Below are 20,554 nucleotides of genomic sequence, written 5' to 3' on the forward strand. Positions count from 1 at the left end.
AAATTTTGCGTGGTATATGAATTTATAGCAAAATGTTACATAGTATATCCTTATATTTTAATGCAGTATATTTATAGTGAAATAGATCAACAAGAGTTATTAATATTTCAAAGAGAATTGTTCTGTCTTAAAGTCACTTATTGTGTTAGTCCAGGTCCTCCAAACAACAGCTGTGAAGACAGGATTAAGCATGTGAGGGTTTTATTAAGGGAACAGTCATGTAAGAGAAAGTGGGAAGGAGCTGGCTAAGGCAGACAGGACCGTTAGATGTCCATAACACTCTGTCTACAGGGACAGAGAGAGAGAGGGAAAATTAGACAGAAGCACAGAAGTGTCTCAGACCAATGTTCGGTCTAAGAAAGATTTAGCAAAATGTTCAGGGAGCCACTGAGTTAAAGTCAGCCTCCAGAGGAGTCGCTTGTTTGCCAGGGATGAGCCTGACTTGGAATGCCTGCTGTGACCCGCCGTTGGTTGGGGGCAGTCCATGGGAAACATGGCCTTGGTACAAGCATGAGGATGGATTTCAGAGCCCAGCAGTTGGGACCCTTGGTCAATTAATCTCCCTGTAGTTGGTGGTCTTTAAGGCACATTCTCACATTTCCACACTTATCAAATATGTTTTGCATTTTTGTAAGCCCAGGTGACTCCTTGATTCATATATTAAATACATACCTTGTGATCACCTACCATGTCAATGGAGAATGCCACTCAACAAGGTAGACATTACATCTGCCCTTACAGAGCTTGTGGCACTGGAGATTTTGATAATCATGATAACAAAATGTGCCTTTGTATCAACCTGAGTATAATGTGCCCCAGTATTGCTTTAGATAAAGTAGTCCCAAATTACCATCCAAATTAAAATATATTAAAATTCTCCTGTTTTTATAATGTCCGGGTATTTCTTCTAAGGGAGCAGCACATAAACATTGCCATTTTTTTGGAGTTGTAATTTGCCTACAATTACAACAGAAGACTTAAGTATATAACTATCCCATGCTTTTTTCAAGTGGAAAAAGAGATATAAAGGAAATATTTTCCCTCTCTTGACTTTTTCCAGTACCGTTTCTTAAATGTAGAAAGGATTCTAGGGGTAATTTTGAATTGCTGACCCTGTTAAAAAACATTACTAGCAGATATTGAGAAAGGTGGGTGAATTTTAAGAAAGAATATCAATGTGTACTATGATGACATGCTAACCATTTCTAGCTACCTGTTACAATTAAAATATAGAGGTACTTAGTAACTTTGGCAATAATAAGATATTGATAGTTTAGAGCTATGGTGGGAAGATCAAGGTTTTAGTTAAACAGCTGAGTTCAGATCCTCCCATAATGAACAGACTACATTGCATTTCTTTTTTATATTAAATTTTACTGTAAAATTAAGCTCTTGAGTTCTATTCCTGGACACTTTTATATGTTAGATTAGTTTTATGATTTATTTATGTAAAAACTGAGAGATTGTTTTCACTCTTTCCCAGCATATAGCTTTTCTGTATTAGATATGATGGTCCATAATAATCATTTCTCTTTTTTGGGGCTGCAGAGCCAAAATGCACTCTCAAATTACTGCAGTGGAGATTTAGGCCAGATGTAAATAAAGTGTGTAGGCAGCAAGGAAAAGGAAGTCTACTCAATCTCCTCTGAAGAGCTTTAAGAGAAATCTCCAATGTATCAGGAATTCTTTATGTAAAACTTTCTTCAGTGCTCAGAGGTGAGGCAAAAGGTGACCTAGGTAAATTAAGGGAACTGTGATTTTATAAATATATCATGAAATAACTTTCAAAATAATGGACTGGTTATTTTAAAAGCATGTTTTAAAAGGAAAGTGCAAGTTAGAGCAAAAAAAGTAAAAACAAAATCTATCTTACAATCTTTTAAAAAATGTATCAGGTCCATTGATTTTTAATTTTTTAATAATTAAAATGTCATAGACTGTCTTCAGTGCATAGCATGACTTTCTTCTTGTGAAGGCTTTAGTCGATTCCAGAGGGTTAGCCATATTGCACTGAGCTGGCCATACCTAGAAGCTTATTCTCGTAATCATGATACATGAAAACAGATCAGAGGTGTCATGTTCCAAATCCAGAAAGTATTCATGATGTTGAAAGAAACACATTACCTGATTTTAATGGTAGAACAAATGATAACTTGGAAGTTGAGATTTTGTCAGAAGCACGTATAGTCACAAGCAGGTGGTCCCCGTGGGGTGGGCAAGTGTATTCCTCTGACAATGATGTCACCTGCAAAGCTTTTTATTTGGCAGCCAAGCATAATAACACATAGAGCTCTACTTACACTTAAAAAGATACCAAATGATAAAAGCAAGAGTCACCAATCCAAAATTATATATTGTCAGGTGCCTCAAATCTATAAACATTCATACAATGATAAAACAAGAATTTCAAAAATAAAAAGGAGAAAGAGATTGTTTATTTCTTTAATTACTAACATGCCTTAAAAGATATCCACACCAGCCAGGCATGGTGGCTCACGCCTGTAATCCTAGGACTTTGGGAGACCGAGGTGGGTGGATCATGACATCAGGAGATTGAGGTCATCCTGGCTAACACGGTGAAACCCCATCTCTACTAAAATACAAAAATTAGCCGGACTTGGTAGCATGCACCCGTAGTCTCAGCTACTCAGGAGGCTGAGGCAGGGGAGTCGCTTGAACCCAGGAGGCAGAGGTGGCAGTGAGCTGAGATCATGCCATTGCACTCCAGCCTGGTGACACAGCAAGACTCCATTTCAGAAAAAAAAAAAAAAGTGCCCACACCAGGAATAAGTAAAAAAGAAAGCCCCAATTAGGCACTGATGCTAATATGTGTGTGAGTTTATTAAAGAATAGTCATCCATGTAAGGAAGAGAAAGGAAGGGATTGGCTGGGGTGTGAACATGGGACGTGTGAAGTGGAGAGAGGGCACTATGCAGCCACAACAAGGAGACACTGCAAGATCAGTGTAGTCAGGGGTTCCTGAACCATGGGCCATGGACCAGTACTGCGCTGCACAGCAGTAGGTGAGTGGCAGGCAGGCAAGCAAGTGAAGCTTCATCTGTATTTACAGCCGCTCCCCATCGCTTGTATTACCACCCGAGCTCTGCCTCCTGTCAGATCAGACACAGCATTAGATTCTCATAGGAGTGAGAACCCTATTGTGAACTGCACACGTGAGGGATCTGGGTTGTGTGCTCATTTTGAGAATCTAATGCCTGATGACCTGTCACCATCTCCCATCACCCCCAGATGGGACCGTCTAGTTGCAGGAAGGGAAGCTCAGGGCTCCCACTGCTTCTACATTATGGCCAATCATATAATTTTTCCATTATACATTACAATGCATAATAGAAAGTGTACAATAAATGTAATGCACTTGAATCATCCCCAAGCCATCCCCCCACTCCCATCTGTGGAAAAACTGTCTTCCTTGAAACTGGTCCCTGGTGCCAAAAAGGTTGGGGACCACTGAGGCTGGTGATATTCCAAAGGACTAATCAGAATCAGAGCAGAGAAATTTGAGTTCTACCAGCATTGTCTGTTAAATGTAATGGGGTGTTAGAGATGGTTCTCATGCCATCATAGTACAATTTAATATTATTACATAAAAATTATCCCTTTTGCTTGATATCTGCTTGTAATGCTTGCTAATGGTGATTGGAGTGAAAAATTCTCACTATAGTTCATCCTCATTTGTAGAAATGAGTACTAGAGGATGGGAAAAAAAGCATTTCCTTTCTTTCTGGTCTTCCCTGTGAAAAGGCAGATAGTCTGATGTCATGTCTTTAAGTACTTTGTTCACAATGTACATAAGTTCCAATGCCAAAGTGAGTGACTTGTCAATCAGCTTCCTTAAGATAAATATTTACTAGAAAATTATAGAAAAAGAAATCTCTCTAAGATGTAATTAATTAAAGGAAATATACAGATATAAAGTTGTTTTGCCAATTAATTAAGCTATTACTGGATCACAATTCCACCACATGGGGAAAAAGAAAGATCTCAATTAGGATATTTACATAATCTTATTAAAGTTGTATAAAACCTCTCGTGGGAAAATATGCCCACATTTTGAATAATGATGTAATTTAACACACAGTAAAAATGACTGAAAAAATCACTACTCAAAAGTTGAATGCAATTTTAAATTACTATTTGTTATTTTTTGTGTCAAATACATAATGGCACAAGAACACTAACAATAATGTGTTGACAATTCATGATGGTAGCAGTAAAAACCAGGTTGCATCAAATTAACTTGGTTGACATTCATCCATCATTAATAGGGTGTGCTATATTTGCTTTTATCTCCAAAACTCATTGTAAAATTAAGTTCTGAGTTCTGTTCATTTTTATGTTGTAGGAGTTTTCTATAAGCCTGGAGATTATTTTCACTCGTTCCGAGTAGTAGCTTTGGTATATTTAGAGGCGATGACCCATAGGGATCATTTATCTCTTTGGAGTCCGCAGAGCTCAGGAAGCACACTCAGGTTTCTGCAGTGGCAATTTAGGCCAGATGTAAATAAAATGTGTGGTCTGAGAGAAGAGGATGTCTACTCAATCTCCCCAGAAGAGCTTTAGAGACAATCTTCCATCTCAAGGATATTTTAAGTAAAACCAGCTTCAAAACCAAAGGGGTACAAAAGAAAGTTTAATTAGCTTACCTAAGTACACTGTGATTTTTGCAAACATCTTGTAAAATTACCCTGAAAATGAGACAGGTTATGCTGAAAGCAAAACGGAAATACCTGCCACTGTAAGATAGCTGCCTGTACATAACTTGTGCATTAATCAGGCTTTCAAGTTTATAACTCAGTACAGTAGGTTTGGTTGGCAAACAAATACCTTTTATGATAAACTGCCTCTTTATCCACATAGTATTTTTTGTCTGCTTTGCCATTTTACTTTCCCACTAACTCTTTTTGTGTTGAGTCCCCGGTGGAATTGCATAAAATAGTAAAAGTGCACCATTCAGTTCTAGCCCTGGGTCTCTTGATTCACTGCACCATTTTTTTGTTTTTCTTGGCAAGCCTTCTTAATGGATTCCAGACATTGAGATCTTTCTTTTTAAATGACTCCTTCTCATAGGTAGGACATGTAAAGTACTTCGTTTCCTGAGTTTTTATTTTTTTGCTTACGCCACAGGAAATTTCATAAAACACTCGTTGTAATTGTTCTTACATGTATTGTCACATCTTTCAAAAAAAACAGTTGTTTCTCTGTAATAGAAGGGCACTTCACCAAATTCTAATTTCTCAGTACCCCATTTTTCTTGCAGGCCTTTTGTTAAAAGGTTTCTTCTTTAGGCAAGCAGAAGTCACTCCTTTTGTTGGAAAAATGCACTTGAGGGTTACTTTTCAACAGGCACAAACACCCAGAAATCTGAGTCACTTAAGGATTATTATGACAAGAAACACCTAAAACATGATTGTTTTATCCAGATTTCTGTGAAGCAGGAGACATTTGTGATCAGTTTCTCCCTCCACCAACCCTGTTCTAACTCATTACACTGTGTTGGCTTTTTGGGAGTCAGATAACAAGAAAAACTTATATTTTTGCCCATTGGCTTCTTAGCACAATTGTCAAAGCAGATATCTGATGCTATATATTTCTAAGGCCAGCTTTGCTTATGAGCAACTTAATATAGCTACTAGTTTTGTTTGGACTCAATTCTGGGAGGATGGCTGCTGAGTTGCTTGTAGTTTCCCTCCACTTCCGATTCGAATTCTACCCCATTGACGCTTCTGAAATGAGTTGTTGGTCCAGGCGGACAGGCAGGGGGATCCTGGAGGGAACCAGTGAGGAGGCTCTTGTGGGGCTTCCTGCCTTCTGGGTTGGAAGGAAGTCCGGGGGCCAGCCTAGAAGAATCTCGGGGGGGGGATTTGAATTGTTTGGATCTTGGGGATTGCTTGCCTTACAGAGGCCCCTGGGCCCCATGGGGAAAGACAAGCATTAGAAAATATTAATGTGCCCATTTTCTCTGCTTCTCAAGATGCTGAGATGACCTGAAATTTGGGCCATGTGCTCTCTGTCCCAAGGTTGGGTGAGGAGAGGTTTCCTCTTAGGGCTGTGGCCTGCAGCTCGGCTCCTGGTCCACCCAGACCACCACACTGTCTGTGTGCCCTGGGTGTGAGCCACCTAAGGTGATCAGTGGCTGGGCTCCAGCAAGCCGATTAAAAAGTAAACTAACAAACCAACTCCAGACTTAAAACCATTCAACATCAATAAAAGGAGAAAAAAACTAAACCAGAATGATTCTCTATCAAAATAAAGCTATTCAAGGAGACAGACAACAACATGAATGAGGCTTAGTAAGAGTATTTTAAGGAGATTCTCATAAAGCAAGAAATATACCTTGAAGATCTAAAAAATATGATTTTTTTCCCAAACAAAAAATATAAAAGGAAAGAATGATCTTTTTTGCTACTTGAATTTGCATCTGGAAGATCAAGTGAATGAAGTATTTGACCCACAGAGATGTAAGTCCTAAATAATAGAAATCAGGATGGAAATAAAATGAATTTAGAGAATATATAGAGGAGACCTAATGTGAAAAATTGGCATTTTAAGAGAATAAAAAGGATGACAGTGAAACAGTAGTAGTGTGCAGAATATATGAAAAATTCCAAGCTAAATAAAAACTTTGCATCTGCAGATTGAAAGGGCTTATCATGTTCTATGCAGAATACCGAGATAAGATACGCACTTAGGGACAATCTGATGAAAATTCAAAAATCACAGGGTATCTTACAAATTTTGAAAAAGAAGTAATACAGCCAGAAGATGCTGGAATAATATCCATAGTGTACTAAGGGAATAGGGCTGCAAAAAATGTCACCCTTAAAATAAACACATAAATATAACCTAATCCATCAGGGTAATTTTCTATTCCAGTTACAGCCATCACGTTGTCTACTTTGTTTTCTTCATAGCATTATCAGTCTTTAGAATTCTCATTTAGTTTTTGTTTCTATGTTTATTGTCTCTCTCCCTTTCCCCGCTAACATGTAAAATACTCAAACATCAGGGCATTTGTTTTCTGTTTCTTTAGCTCATAAAAGGATAAATATTAACTGACCATGTGTCCATTTTGAGTTTTAGTGGTTAATGGTTTTTGTACAATAATTTTGAAATAGGTAAAATGTTTTCAATTTGTAAGTGTGAGCCTTTAAAAATATATCTCATATCAGATTATTACCAGAGAATTAAATCTCGTCTGGCGGGGTGAGGCTGAAAAGGGAAGATTTTTTAAAGGCCTATGGAAATTTTATTCAACATTTTAACCTTGTAGAAGAAATGTGAAAGCACTCTCCCAGTTATGCTCCTGTGAGAGTTTTTCTCTTTAATTTTTATTTTCTTTTTAATTTCTCATTAAAAAGAAAAAAAAACACTCCAAATCAAGAATGCGGTCTTTTTCATATATATATGTTTAAATCTACATATATTCAAATGAATGATTGCTAAGGTGGACTAAATGACTTCTTTGGTTCCATACACATTGATGAACTGCCTCCTACGTAATGACGTTATGCTGGATGTTGGCAATCAGCTTTATGTTTGAGGAGCTCACGGTGTTGTATGTAAGCAGCAGAGTGATGCTCCCCCAGTGCTATCTTTGGGTAATGAAGAAGAGCAAGGTGGGTCAGAACATGGCTCAATACCAGATCCCTCACAACAGGAGAGTGATATAATCTCTCTAATTTTCCATTTTCTTTTTATAGAGGATGATATTCAAAATACTAAACATTGAATCAGGATTTTTATTATTATGTAGAAAACATGAATGAAAATGGAGCCCCTCAAAATTCTTTAAAAACCTAGATATAACTGGCCAGGTGCAGTGGTTCATGCCTATAATCTCAGCAACTTTGGGAGGCCGAAGTGGGTGGATCACTTGAGGCCAGGAGTTCGAGACTAGCCTGGCCAACATGGCAAAACTCCATCTCTACTAAAAATACAAAAAATCTAGCCAGGCGTCAATCCCAGCTACTCGGGAGGTTGAGGCAGGAAAATCACTTGAACCTGGGAGGCAAAAGCTGCAGGGAGCTGAGATCGTGCCACAGCACTCCAGCCTGGGTGACAGAGCGAGACTCTGTTAAAAAAAAAAAAAATTAGAGCTCAGATGCCCAGGATTAGTTAAAGTCTAGCTCTCAAGCAAAGATGATTTAAAAAATAAATAAATAAAAGCCACTACAGAGGCTGAAAGCAGACTAAAGGAAAGAGTATCTGAACCAGAGAGTGGTTTATAAAGAAAAGAAGCTCATAATTTGGAATACAGTAGGCCAGAGGTCCAGTAATGCCAACAACTGTGTAACCTCAGGTGAATAGTTAAAATTCTGAACTTAACTCTTCCATTTGCGTGACTTGGATAAAATACTCGTGTGTACTGTAAAGTTTTATCAGTAGCATCCAAATCTTTTAGAACACTGGCTAGCACATAATATACGCTCATATATACTTAGTATCTATTGCATTGTTTTTACTTTTAGCTTAACTTCCTGGGAACATAGATTCAAGTTGCCCTGAATATACACTCCCATATTATTATATTTTCCAAAGAAAGACTAAAGGGCACATTTTGTCCTTCCCTACCTATATACAGTGCAGGGGAGAAAAGTTGTATTAGTCCGTTCTCACACTGCTATAAAGAGCTTCCTGAGACTGGGTAATTTATAAAGGAAAGAGGTTTAATCAACGCAGTTCCGCATGGCTGGGAGGCCTCAGGAAACTTATAATCATGGCAGAAAGCAAAGGGGAAGGGGAAGCAAAAGCCTTCTTCACATGGCAGCAGAAGAGAGAAGAACGAAGGATGAACTTCCAAACACTTATAAAAGTATCAGATCTCATGAGAACTCACTTACTATCACAATGACAGCATGGGGGAAACTGCCCCCACGATCCAATCACCTCCCACAGGATCCCTCCCTTGACACATGGGGATTATGGGGATTACAATTGAAGATGAGATTTGGATGGGGTCACAGAGCCAAACCATATCAAAAGTTGTGCTATTTTTTTTTTATCACACTGGGTGGATGGATGCATTGTATTTTGATGACATTTGAGCCTTCAAAGTCTATGATAAATTTCCCTTGTTTAGATTTGATGCTTGCTAAGCAAGGAGTATGTATAATGTATTCCTAAGGTAAAATTATAATTAATATCCCAGCATTAAAACCAGTCTCTGTTCCACAAGAGTCTCATGCTAACTAAATTCTTATTAATAAGAGGAAGAGATTATCTGTCTTTAGAGGGCACAGATATTTCTGTCCCAGTGACAGGTTGTCGTTGAAACAGGAAGAAAAGGCATAGAGGTATAAAGGGTTTCATTGCTGTATGTGAGTAATTAGGGAGAGACCCTAATAACTTCGAGGTATGGCCTCCACTGCATGATAGTATCATCCTCCTGGTATGTTTGGGTGGGGCCATAAAGTATCAGAAAGCTTTCAGCCAGAACAAATTGTCGGTTGGGCGTCTGATAACAGAAGTCCAGAGGCTCAATTTTCTCTCTAGTTTCTGTTACTTTCATGGCATAAGTCTTGAAACCTGTACCGAACTTGTTTTCAAATCCAGGATGTACCTCTTGATATTGACCACAAGCCCTATTGTAAATGCATTGCAATAATGTATATTTAAATAAAAAATATCATGACACCCTCATCACTTCTTAACCTGACCCATTCTTATGCTTTGTTTCCAGAGAGCTTACCATATCATTTTTAATAATCCAAGCTTAAAAACTTGACTTCATTAACATTGGAAATCTTACCAATAGTAGTGAAAAGAATAATGGATTTTTATCTTTTTAGTAAAGATAAAATTAAAAAGGAATTTAGTAAGTTTATATTTATTGCTATTGCATTAACTCAGAATCCTCAGTTTCTGCATCATTGCCTATTTTCACTTTTCACTACTAATATTTCGGTGTTTCTTTGAATTTCTAGAACCCAGTGATGTGGACCAGGACACTGCACTGGCAGGTGCGCAGGGCTTCACAGGCTGCCTCTCTGCAGTGCAGCTCAGCCATGTGGCCCCTCTGAAGGCAGCTCTGCACCCCAGCCACCCAGACCCTGTCACTGTTACAGGACACGTGACCGAGTCCAGCTGTGTGGCCCAGCCTGGCACTGATGCCACATCAAGGGAAAGGACACACTCGTTTGCAGGTGACTTAGAGTTCCTCCTCTACTCAGTCACAGATGCAGCTTGTCCATGGAATTTAGAAAACTTCTCATGTGGCTTTCAGGCTACCTTCTCAAGATGGCTTCTTCAAGTTGGTTTTGTTTGTTTAGCTTTTAGTTCTCCTTCCCGTTTCTTTTCTAGGTGCTCAACTTCTTATTTATGGGGGTCAATGCCGTTGACATTGCTTAAATTGAAAATAACAGAGATCCCACATTCGCCTCCATGATTCTCTCTGGTTTAAAATATTTGTGTTTTCAAAATTTCTTCTTCTGCTTGCCTATATCACCTTCCCCCTTTGTTGTGCTTTAACTGCAGATCATTCTGGAACAATAGATGACAGAGAGCCCCTTGCTAATGCAATCAAAAGTGACTCTGCAGTAATTGGAGGTAATAAGAAGCATGAATGAGCTCTTCTTTGGTTGTTCTTATTAATAATGATGTTGAATATTTAGCATTGTAGAAACTGTGAAGAATCTGCACATACTCCAAGTGCCAGGCACCGAATCCTTAGGTCATTGGAGTGATTTACTATTTGTACTGGATTGTCTTTAGAATCTTTCTGAATTATCTGCTTCCTTAGAGATTTTCAGTGTAAATAATTGACAATTTCACTGAAGCATGGCACTCAAAGATTAATTGCTAACATGGGTAATAATGAATATTATCAAGCTTGAATATAGCCACATGTAACCACTAGAGAATTGTGAATATATTTGAGTAAATTTCATTTTTCTTCACTTCTTGGACATATCACTGCTTCTGGAAAGGTTCATTCAAAAAGTAGAAAAAACCTGAGATTAACACTAGAAGCATATATTTTGTATTTCCTCAAGGCTTAATAAAGGTGAGTATTTGCATAGTAAACTATTTAAAGATGCTCCTATCAACTAAATATTACACTTTCAGTTGTATTTTTATCAAATATTGGATTAATGAACTAAAAGTGATTAGTAGTAACTTTAAATTGCAGCATTAACACAGAAACTTTTAAAGTATATCTCCCTGGAAATGTGACAGCATATTCTCTGATAATTTTTTTTCCAAAAGCAACTCAAAAAACAAGCTTTTTTTCCTCTTGATTAATGCTCTTAAGAATGTTATTAATCAGATTATTGAAATGTTAAGTGGTTCACCTTTCTTTACACTCTGAATATGATATGGATGTAGAAAGTAAACAATTATTCTGTTGCACTGCCAGGGAGACACAATTTTAAAGTTTTTGTGCCAGTAATATGATTATTTGTATATGAAATATGAATATTTCATTTGCAGGTGACTTAGAGTTCTTCCTCTATTCAGTCACAAACCCAGCTTGTACATGGAATTTAGAAAACTTCTCGTATGGCTTTCAGGCTACCTTCTCAAGATGGGTTCTTAAAGTTGGTTTTGTTTGTTTAGCTTTTAGTTCTCTTTCCCATTTCTTTTCTAGGTGCTCAACTTCTTATTTATTCATATCATATATGAATAATCGTATTACTGGAACAAAAACTTTAAAATTGTATCTCCCTGGCAATGCAACAGGATAATTATTTACTTTCTATATCTATGTCATATTCAGAGTGTAAAGAAAGGTGAACCACTTAACATTTCAATTTGGGCAATTTATGTGGCTTTATACCTGATTCATTTGCATGTATTTTTTATATTCATCTAGACATATATTGCTTTCAAGTAGTTAGGATTTTATTTGGACAGCAAATAATACCAGTCAAATCTTTGTGTGGATTTTAACTCCCCCATGCTATGTCATTTGCTTTTCTGTTTTTCAAATTAATGATGCGCAAATTAAAGTTATAAAAAATAGGATTCCCATTTAATCACCAAACATGCAAAACAAAAAACGAAAAAAAAATTCTATTTGAAGAGGAGTTAATAATTGTAAGTCTAAAAGAAATACATTATACAGTAAAGACTCACTTAAAGCTATAGTATTTACAACGTGTCCAAGAGTTTAAGCTAGAATTCCTGGTCAAGCAAGTTGTCTCAGTCTTATAATATTGCTTTTTCCAGACATTCAACCAGGATAGATTCAGGTAAATACAGATAGACAGATAGATAGAAATATAGAGTGGTGTATAGTCATCAAGTCAATGCTAGAACAAAATATTTAATCTTTAGACTATTGTCGTTTTTCTCAAACATCATTGGCAAGATTTACGGAGTTAAACAAGAGGTGCGTTGATAAGTCATCCTGAAGTTATTCTAGAATAGAAACAAGTTACAGTTCATCTGTGAAATTCTCACTTAGCTCAAATTCACAGGACAGAAACAATATGGAAGGTTTGTAGTTCAGGGGCTTTTCAGGGTCCCTGAAACAAGTGATGTCTGGTTTTGGTCATTGCAGAGACTGAACTTCAGAAGCAGAGCATCTGGTAATGGCCATGTACCCTCTGAAGGCCTTGTCTGGGCCACACACAATTTATCTGCTAAATCATAATGTATCGTCCTCCAGTGTGTTACACAATTTGGTAATCTGGTAGAATTGTGATAGAATCCTTTGTTCGTTGTCTAGTTACTCATAAATTGCACCCACTATGTAATAATAATTAATCCATCCAAGGATTTTCCATATTGGCTAATCCCCCTGTGTTCTACATCTTAGATGATTTTTTTTTACTTGCAAAATGAATGGTATAAGATGGGATAATTTATTTAATGATACATTTAAAAGTGGTGACCCAGATGTGGTAGAGGGTTTCTGGCCAGGCTACCCAGATACAGATAGACAGATGTAGCCAGAGAGAAAGCTATATATACACATCTTCATAAAAACAGATTCACACAGTGCTTTAGGTGCAGTATCATAGAAGCTGGCCACATTTTATTCATAATAACTAATTTATTTTTTATTTTTATATTTTTGATATAACAGGTGTGATCGAAGTTTTTCTTGAGCACAACAAATCCTGACGTAGCACTTTCCCCAAATTGAGTGCTAAATTACATACATGGAACAAACCGCTTCCAGAGGTCATCCCTGATTTTGACTGTCTGGATATTCTGTCTAGGCCAATGTAACATTCATTTTATTATTGCAGTTGTCTGCTGTCTATATCATATTTCAGAATTTTTCACATTGAAATTATTCAGAATCTTTCTCTTCAAGCCAGAGGCCTATAACTAGCCTGTAGAAATATTCATAGCAATTCAATTGTTTATTTTTTCTAAAATGAGAAGCAAAATATGTAACAACAAATATTCTGATTAAAGTTATTCATTAATTAATATGACTAATAACAAACGCAATCATATTTATTAATGAATTCTTCAGATTTCCTGTACAGAATTTGGTTACCATATTTATGTTAATCAGCAAGGAATTTTTACCTTTCTCAGGTAAGGCTGACCTAGCCAAAAAATTGGCTTGGCTGTTGGACATGCTATAATTGGCCAGGGTGAATCAGCCTAGCAGATTATATGCACAGGAATCTGTTGTGATTAATAAAAAACCTTCAAATCTTTGACTTCCTCTCACTCTGTTACAGTTGTATATGTTTGCTTTAGAATGGAGTCTTAATTTTACCATATGAGATTTGATTCACATTGCTATTTTCATAGTACCTATTTTTGTCTAAAAAATGACATTAGTTTGTACCTGCACTGATCTTACCGGAAAATTCTTTAAGTATTAGGCAACTCTCACACTCTTGCTGGCAGAAAATAGTTTTCCAAAGTCAATTTTTCATTTGAAAGCTTGAATATTGTCATTCACAACATAGGCTGTATAATTGTTTTTCTTGAAGTGACACATTTACTTCATTCATTTTAGGGAAAATGTCCACCAAATACCCAAGTCTGAACAACCGTAGTTTGTCTGTTAGTCATTCTTTCAAATAAAAATGGTGTTACATGAAGCAAAGAGCAACTAATTCAGTTCACAACTCAAAGGTTCACGTACGTGCTTTTCCTGGAGACAATGATCAGACTTCAGAGTGCACCAGAAGTACTTTATTTCTGTTTCCCATTTTAACACACAAAATGTTAGAAAGTCTTGCAGTCAAGGGTCAAGATTTAATTAAATGAATAGTTTTTATAGCTTCATTAAGGAGATTCTTAAATAAATTTGGCTTTTTATTCCTTTTCCTACAATTGCCTGGCAGTGTACTGTTTTCTACTTCGTGAATTCAATGATTATTATTATTGTTTTGTGTCCTTGCCTTAATTTGTGCTAAGTACCGGGAATTTTACCTAACCTTGTTTTATACCAAATTTGGCTCCGTATTAAAATGGAAATGGAAGTGTCAACAGAGTGAAAAAGACATCTTGGAATTATCATGAAATTAGTTTTGCGCCACTGTGTCCTCTCAAAGTGTCCCAGGGACCACTGCAGGTCTACAGATCACACTTTGCGGACTACTGACATAATATAATGCCAGCGTTGGTAACCATTGGCATAGTTAAGAATCGCAGTACTTAGAATTTGTATTTACAACTAGAAGTGTTAAAACAACATTCCTCATATAGAAATAATTTAAGCATATCTATATATCTATGTTTTATTGGTGAGAATGATTTATTTACATAACCCATTTCTGCTGTTTAGCAGTATAACAAATAATTGAATAATAATTTTGTTAAAATGTTTACATATTTAATCACAAAACACTTTAATCATTTTATGATATTGCTACTACTCTATAATTTCAAATAATTAAAACTAATATGAAGTGGCCACATGGTCCTAGAGACATATAGTTAATACCTTGTGTTAAATATAAATGCACTAAGTAAATCCGATATAATATGCATTCAGAATAAATGTAGTTGAACCCACAAGGCTGATAGAACTCAGAAATAAACTCAACATACAATGAATATGAGTAAATGAACTCAACATACTGCTTGAGCCAGAAATACCTGAAGATTTTATATTTCCAATTTATATGTAGTAGATGCTTAAGTGGAAAATAATGTTATGATGACTTATTAAGCGATGAAGTCAGCACAGTTTCTATTCGGACAGAAATTCTGACTTTATATTTCTTTTCTCTCTCTAGGTTTGATAGCTGTTGTGATTTTTATCTTGCTTTGCATCACTGCCATAGCTGTTCGCATTTATCAGCAGAAAAGGTTATATAAAAGAAGTGAGGCAAAAAGGTCAGAGAATGTAGACAGTGCTGAGGCTGTTCTGAAAAGTGAGCTTAATATGCAAAATGCAGTCAATGAAAATCAGAAAGAGTACTTCTTCTGATTGGCAGCTATGATTTAACATAAAATTATGATAGTTTGTTTTAATAGCCAGGGGCTCTCAATGGACAAACGAACGCTCTTACACTGAATGTACAGGCAATGGGCTTGCAGCACTGCCATCTTGCCATGTCCAGGCTTGGGGTGGCTCCAGGAAGCCTCGTCCAGTGATATATTTCTCATAGCATTCGTTCTGTGGAACAAGAAATTAGATATTGCTATTAATTTACAACTGTTCTGGTATGATCTAAAACAAGTTTAACCTGCTTAATGGCTCCGGTTTTTACATGTGCAAACTGTAGCCTTGGTCTCTTAACCATGTAATACATAAGTTTTGTTAGAGGTAAAAATTAAATTTGGACTATAATGACCTTGCTTTATTTGAGAACATTTGCTGTGTTTGCTTTTGTCTTCCCCTGGTGTTATTCATAGACCTGGAAATGCTTCTCAGTTCCTGTTTGGCCGGTGTTTGCATCTTTAGTGGCATAATAAAACCCCTTTGCCTCTCTCTGTATTATATTCAATACAATACATCAATAGTCTTGAAAAATGTTTTGTTGTCTTTGCTTTGTTTGTATTGCTCATTATTCTATTTGTCTCTTCTTAATAATGTTGAATACATTTGGTTTTGAGTGTCATTGGACTTCAGCTCTGAACATACAAGTTGTATTTAACAAGACTCAAAGTGCAGTGGTTGTTAGTATGTAATGTCTTCCCTTTTAAAAAAAGTTTTCCAATTAATTTGCTACCATTGTTTGACGGTGACAGTACTTAAGACCCTGAGTAATGCCAATTTCCCAAAGAATGTAAAATGTTTTCAACTAAACTGTTGATATATTAAAAAGATTCTTAACACAGCAAAAAATTATTATTTAATTTACAACTGTGATACCTCAAATGAAATATACTTATGAGACTATTTTCCCCAAACCTATATCAGTTCTTTATTGGTTTACATTTCTGTTTTTCTGAAGTTTTTCACAAACTTCGCCTTGATCTTCAATGATTATACTTCACGAATCATCTTATATATCACAAAAAAAGAGACAAATTGAAGTATAGAGCCCCATTTCCCATTCTGAAATATATACCCTTTCAGGTGTACATTTTGCTGTGCATATACTTCCAGTACATACTTTTTGAAATATGAGCTGCAACCATCAGTGATCTACACAATCAGTAATTAAAGAATGCATACTCTAAGGGGAGATAGCATATTAAATGATCTACTGTGAATTTGTCATTCCAGACACTTCTTGTCTGAAACAATGGGGTGAATGTCTCAAAAATTACCAAGAATCAATCCAACTTGCTGAATGGTACATTCTGATTAGCGTGTATTATACACTAGGAGATCAAAGAATGATCAATAACCTTATGGAACTGTTACAATAATTAATCCTGAGACCATGCATACAAGGAACTATCTTTGAATTCTGCAAGCCAGTCACACAATAAAGGCACTCTATTATCCATACTCACACCTTCAAGTGCCTCCCAAGTAGATACTGGATTTCTTAGTTTGTCTACACCAGAAGAATCTGGAAATATGTAAATTTAGCATTACTATCATCTTATTTTCTATATTTTCCTTGTTAACTCTTCTTATGAAACCTGCCTCTCTTTTCTCATAGCACTGTATCCATATTGATGTTTCTGCAAATGTCTGACTAACTCTTAAGAACCTGAATTAACATAGTAGTTTATGAAGGACTAAGGACCTATGTTGGTAAATGGTATACTCTTTGTTTGATTGGAAGATCTATGGTGAAAAGGGAAGGATTTAACATAGAAATGGCATTATTTATTCAATGCAAAGCTGAACGCAAACGTCATTATAGCTCTGAATCTTTTGCAGATGTTCATGTTATTTAGTAGCGGTATTAACCTCATTGGTAGCTGGACTCTAGGGAGGTTTATTGGTGAAGCCTCACGGTCCCCTGTGGTGTCTGCACTGCTAGAGACTCAACATTATGGCATCAAAATGCATTGACACATCCTATGCCACGACTTTGATTTCCTGATTTGTAATCTCTTCTTTGATTATTAATAAAATGCATTTTTGAACTAAAATGCAAAACAGAAGTCAATCATTTCAAAATTATCTTTCGGTAGATGTTTTTGTCCTTCAGAATAACAGAGTCACTCATAGAGTTGGATGGCACTGACATGATTTAGTGCGAACAGTTTTACAGATGAAAAGTCCAGGATGCAGATATGTAAATTGACATTCCCAAGGGGACATGTATCTGTGTGTAAGTGCTGAAGTTGTGACTACAATGTCCTTTTTCACTCCACATGATATTGATCTTCCAAGACCTGGAATTTTGACAATTATTTAGTGGTGTAGAAAAATCTGAAGGATCTTGATACTTTCTTTGTCCACAATGATCTATAGTTTTATAGCTTATCCATTATCTTTTCTAAATGAACATCAACCTTTATTTGGTAAGTCATTGCTGTTGATAGGTTTGGCTTTCTTTTAAAAATATTCGGTAGGTTTATGACCCTTGACTGCAGGAGAGACAATTATTATCACTGGGGCACTTTTATATAGGCTTTATGAAATCCACAATAGGAATTAGATGTTACTGAGGGAATCATCAAATATTTTCCTCCTGATAGAAGGATAAATTAGACACATTATAAATCAATGCATGTTCAAGAAAATTGTTTGATTTTCAAACTCATGTATCAACTAAGTGACAAATCGACTAGATACCTTCAATATATCCTGGTTGTCTTTCGCTTTTCCAAAGTCTGGATGGGAGAGAGTGGTAACATGGAGGAAAAAGTTCAGAAGCTGAATGTCTTTGTGTTGGGGTTGTGGGTGGGTGAGCACATTTGTGTGTGCAACAAATAATTAGAAATGAAGATAAGGGAACAACATAGTGTACTTACAATGTGATTAAGAAAGCTGGAGCTTGGCTTTGAAGATTTGCAAATAAAAATAAAAGGGGATGGAAAATAAATCTGACTACAAGTATAATGACTCTTCCAGTACAATCTTTAAAAAATCTGTTTTTCTATTTTAACATTGTGTTTATTTATTAAAAATACATGCACATACTTAAAAAATCAAATAGCTCAAGAAAGCTTACAAAAAATAGCTTTCCATTGCCAGATCCCCTTCCCAACACTTACAACTCTTGTAAATGTCTCTTTCACTGTCTCTATGTTTATCAATAACCTGCAGCTACCGATTAGGTTCCCTGGGAAGCAAACTTTGAGACCGAGATTATGCTGGAAGAAATCTGTTAGGGGCTACTGTAGAGATCAACACCTGTTGAAGAAAGGATGATGTGGGATGGGGCAGATGGAGAAGTAAAGCTGTGGTTTGGTCACAAGAAGGGATCAGCCGACCCTGCTGACATGGTCCTTTAGTGATGTACAGAGTTAGGGTGGATGAAATGGGAATTTATACTCCTGCATTGACCAGGCATTGGATGTTAACTGCTTGATGAGTTGGGCATGAACTTGGACAAATGGCTCTTTTCAGCTTAGGTGGTTCCTGAAGAGGGAGGACAAACATCACCAGCAGCTGAGAAGAATAAATTGCTGAGTCCTGAAATAGGAGTCTCAGTGGCACAGTACAGCATCTCTGAGGTTCCCCCTTGTGCTAACCAGATCCGCCTGCTTCATATGGGTTCTGGGAGCACCTCCTTCAGAATTCTAGTGAGCTTCATATCTTGGACAGGAGGGAGTAGTATGGAATAAACGACAGACTCTACCACTGTAGGTAGTCTCTCAACTGTAGCTTGTACTCATCTTTTTCCTCCTCTACCATCCACACCAGCTGACAACACTACAAGGAGTTTGAACCCTTGTCTCCTATGACCTTCTCAGGGTATATCTGCTGTACTTTTGCAATTACCGTTAAAATTGATCACAGAATTATCAACATGCAAAGCACATTTCTCCCTTAGAGTGTAATGGCAGCTCCCTCACTTATTGTTGGTTACAGACAGTTACTCCTCACATACCCTCTCAGAAAATCTTGAATCAGTGAAAGATCCACATTACAGCAAAGGATAAGTGGGAGTGGGCACACTGCCATGAGATATGGTGGTCCTGTCACATACCACACCACCAGAGGGGCTCTGTAGACCCTCAACAGGTTGTGGTGGCTGATGGCTTGCAGGCAGTAAAGACAACCCAAACCTGAAGGAAGTCTTAATTCTTACTACAATGAATCTCTGTCCCTTTCAGAGTAGAGGGATCTGATGTACTCAACTTGCCACAAAATTTATCTGCTTCTAGAGAGAAATTATTTTGGGGAATGAACACTGGTGTCTGCTGTTGATCATTACGACATTCACGAGTGGTAGTAGCTAGATCAGTCCTGATGAGCGGGAATGCTCACTGCTTGTCTATGAGTAGCTCCTACTCCTGCCTCCATGGCTACTCTGTTGATAATGCTCATTGCCCCAGCACTTTGGTGGCCAGTGATTGAAGTTGGTTAATGCCAACCATGCATAGGTCATTCTATCTACTAATTGTTGTTTAGTGATTCTTCCATGCTTCTTTCCATGGTGGGCAAAGAATTTTATGTTTTGTGACCACTCCCATAGGTCCATTCACATGCTTCTACTTCAGACCTCCTTGTTTCCAATCTTCCAATCTCTTTCTAGGTCTCTGACAAACTGACCAACCTACTGCCCATAAGTCCATATAGCATATAATATAACTTCATATGTATATATAAATTATAACCTTGGTCTATTCCTTTCATGCAGAGTGAATGAGCTCAGGCGCCATGCAAATGTTCTGCCATTGAGAGGGCTTTCCCTCATTGCCATCTTGTGATGCTACCCTAATTGGCACTGCAGTGGTGCCATCTTCCGTGTCCACCTTGCACCCATATTCTGACTCAACCCCTCCATGCCAAGATCAGATATTTCCCTTCTCCAGCAGTTGATGGTAAGATACCCTTCAGGCAGCCCTAGGTGTGAGCTGAGGGAAAGGTACTGTTGGGACAGTGGTGGATCACAGGGGTCTGGGCTACTGGCTTATGCAGCTTGCTGGCACCTGCTCATGCTTGGCCCCAGGTGCATCATTTCCAGTTGATGATGGCTTCATGCTGGGCCCAGGTAACTTTATGACTTGGTGGACCTGACAGAACCCAGCTCATTAGAGGCATTTCTGCCCATATTTGCTGTGCCAGTGTGATGTAAGGCACTTCACCTCT

The 20,554-nt window shown here is 37.2% G+C and overlaps 1 protein-coding gene across 4 annotated transcripts in view; it reads left to right on the forward strand.

Moving 5' to 3' along the window:
- The window catches only part of CNTNAP4 (contactin associated protein like 4), a 334,483-nt gene extending 315,106 nt beyond the window's left edge, over positions 1-19,377 (forward strand). For 2 of the 4 annotated variants that reach the window (XM_030819122.1, XM_030819124.1), the window contains 3 exons: positions 9,945-10,163; positions 10,495-10,566; positions 15,177-18,338. In XM_030819122.1, coding sequence (XP_030674982.1) covers positions 9,945-10,163; positions 10,495-10,566; positions 15,177-15,370 — 485 coding nt within the window. In that variant the 3' untranslated portion in view covers positions 15,371-18,338. Of the gene's footprint in view, positions 1-9,944; positions 10,164-10,494; positions 10,567-15,176 lie in introns of all 4 variants that reach the window. The other 2 variants (XM_030819116.1, XM_003259972.4) reach the window with 2 other exon arrangements.
- The last annotated feature ends 1,177 nt before the right edge of the window (positions 19,378-20,554 follow it).

The sequence above is a fragment of the Nomascus leucogenys genome, chromosome 2 (assembly GCF_006542625.1).
Source record: "Nomascus leucogenys isolate Asia chromosome 2, Asia_NLE_v1, whole genome shotgun sequence".
In the NCBI taxonomy this organism is placed as follows: Eukaryota; Metazoa; Chordata; class Mammalia; order Primates; family Hylobatidae; genus Nomascus; species Nomascus leucogenys.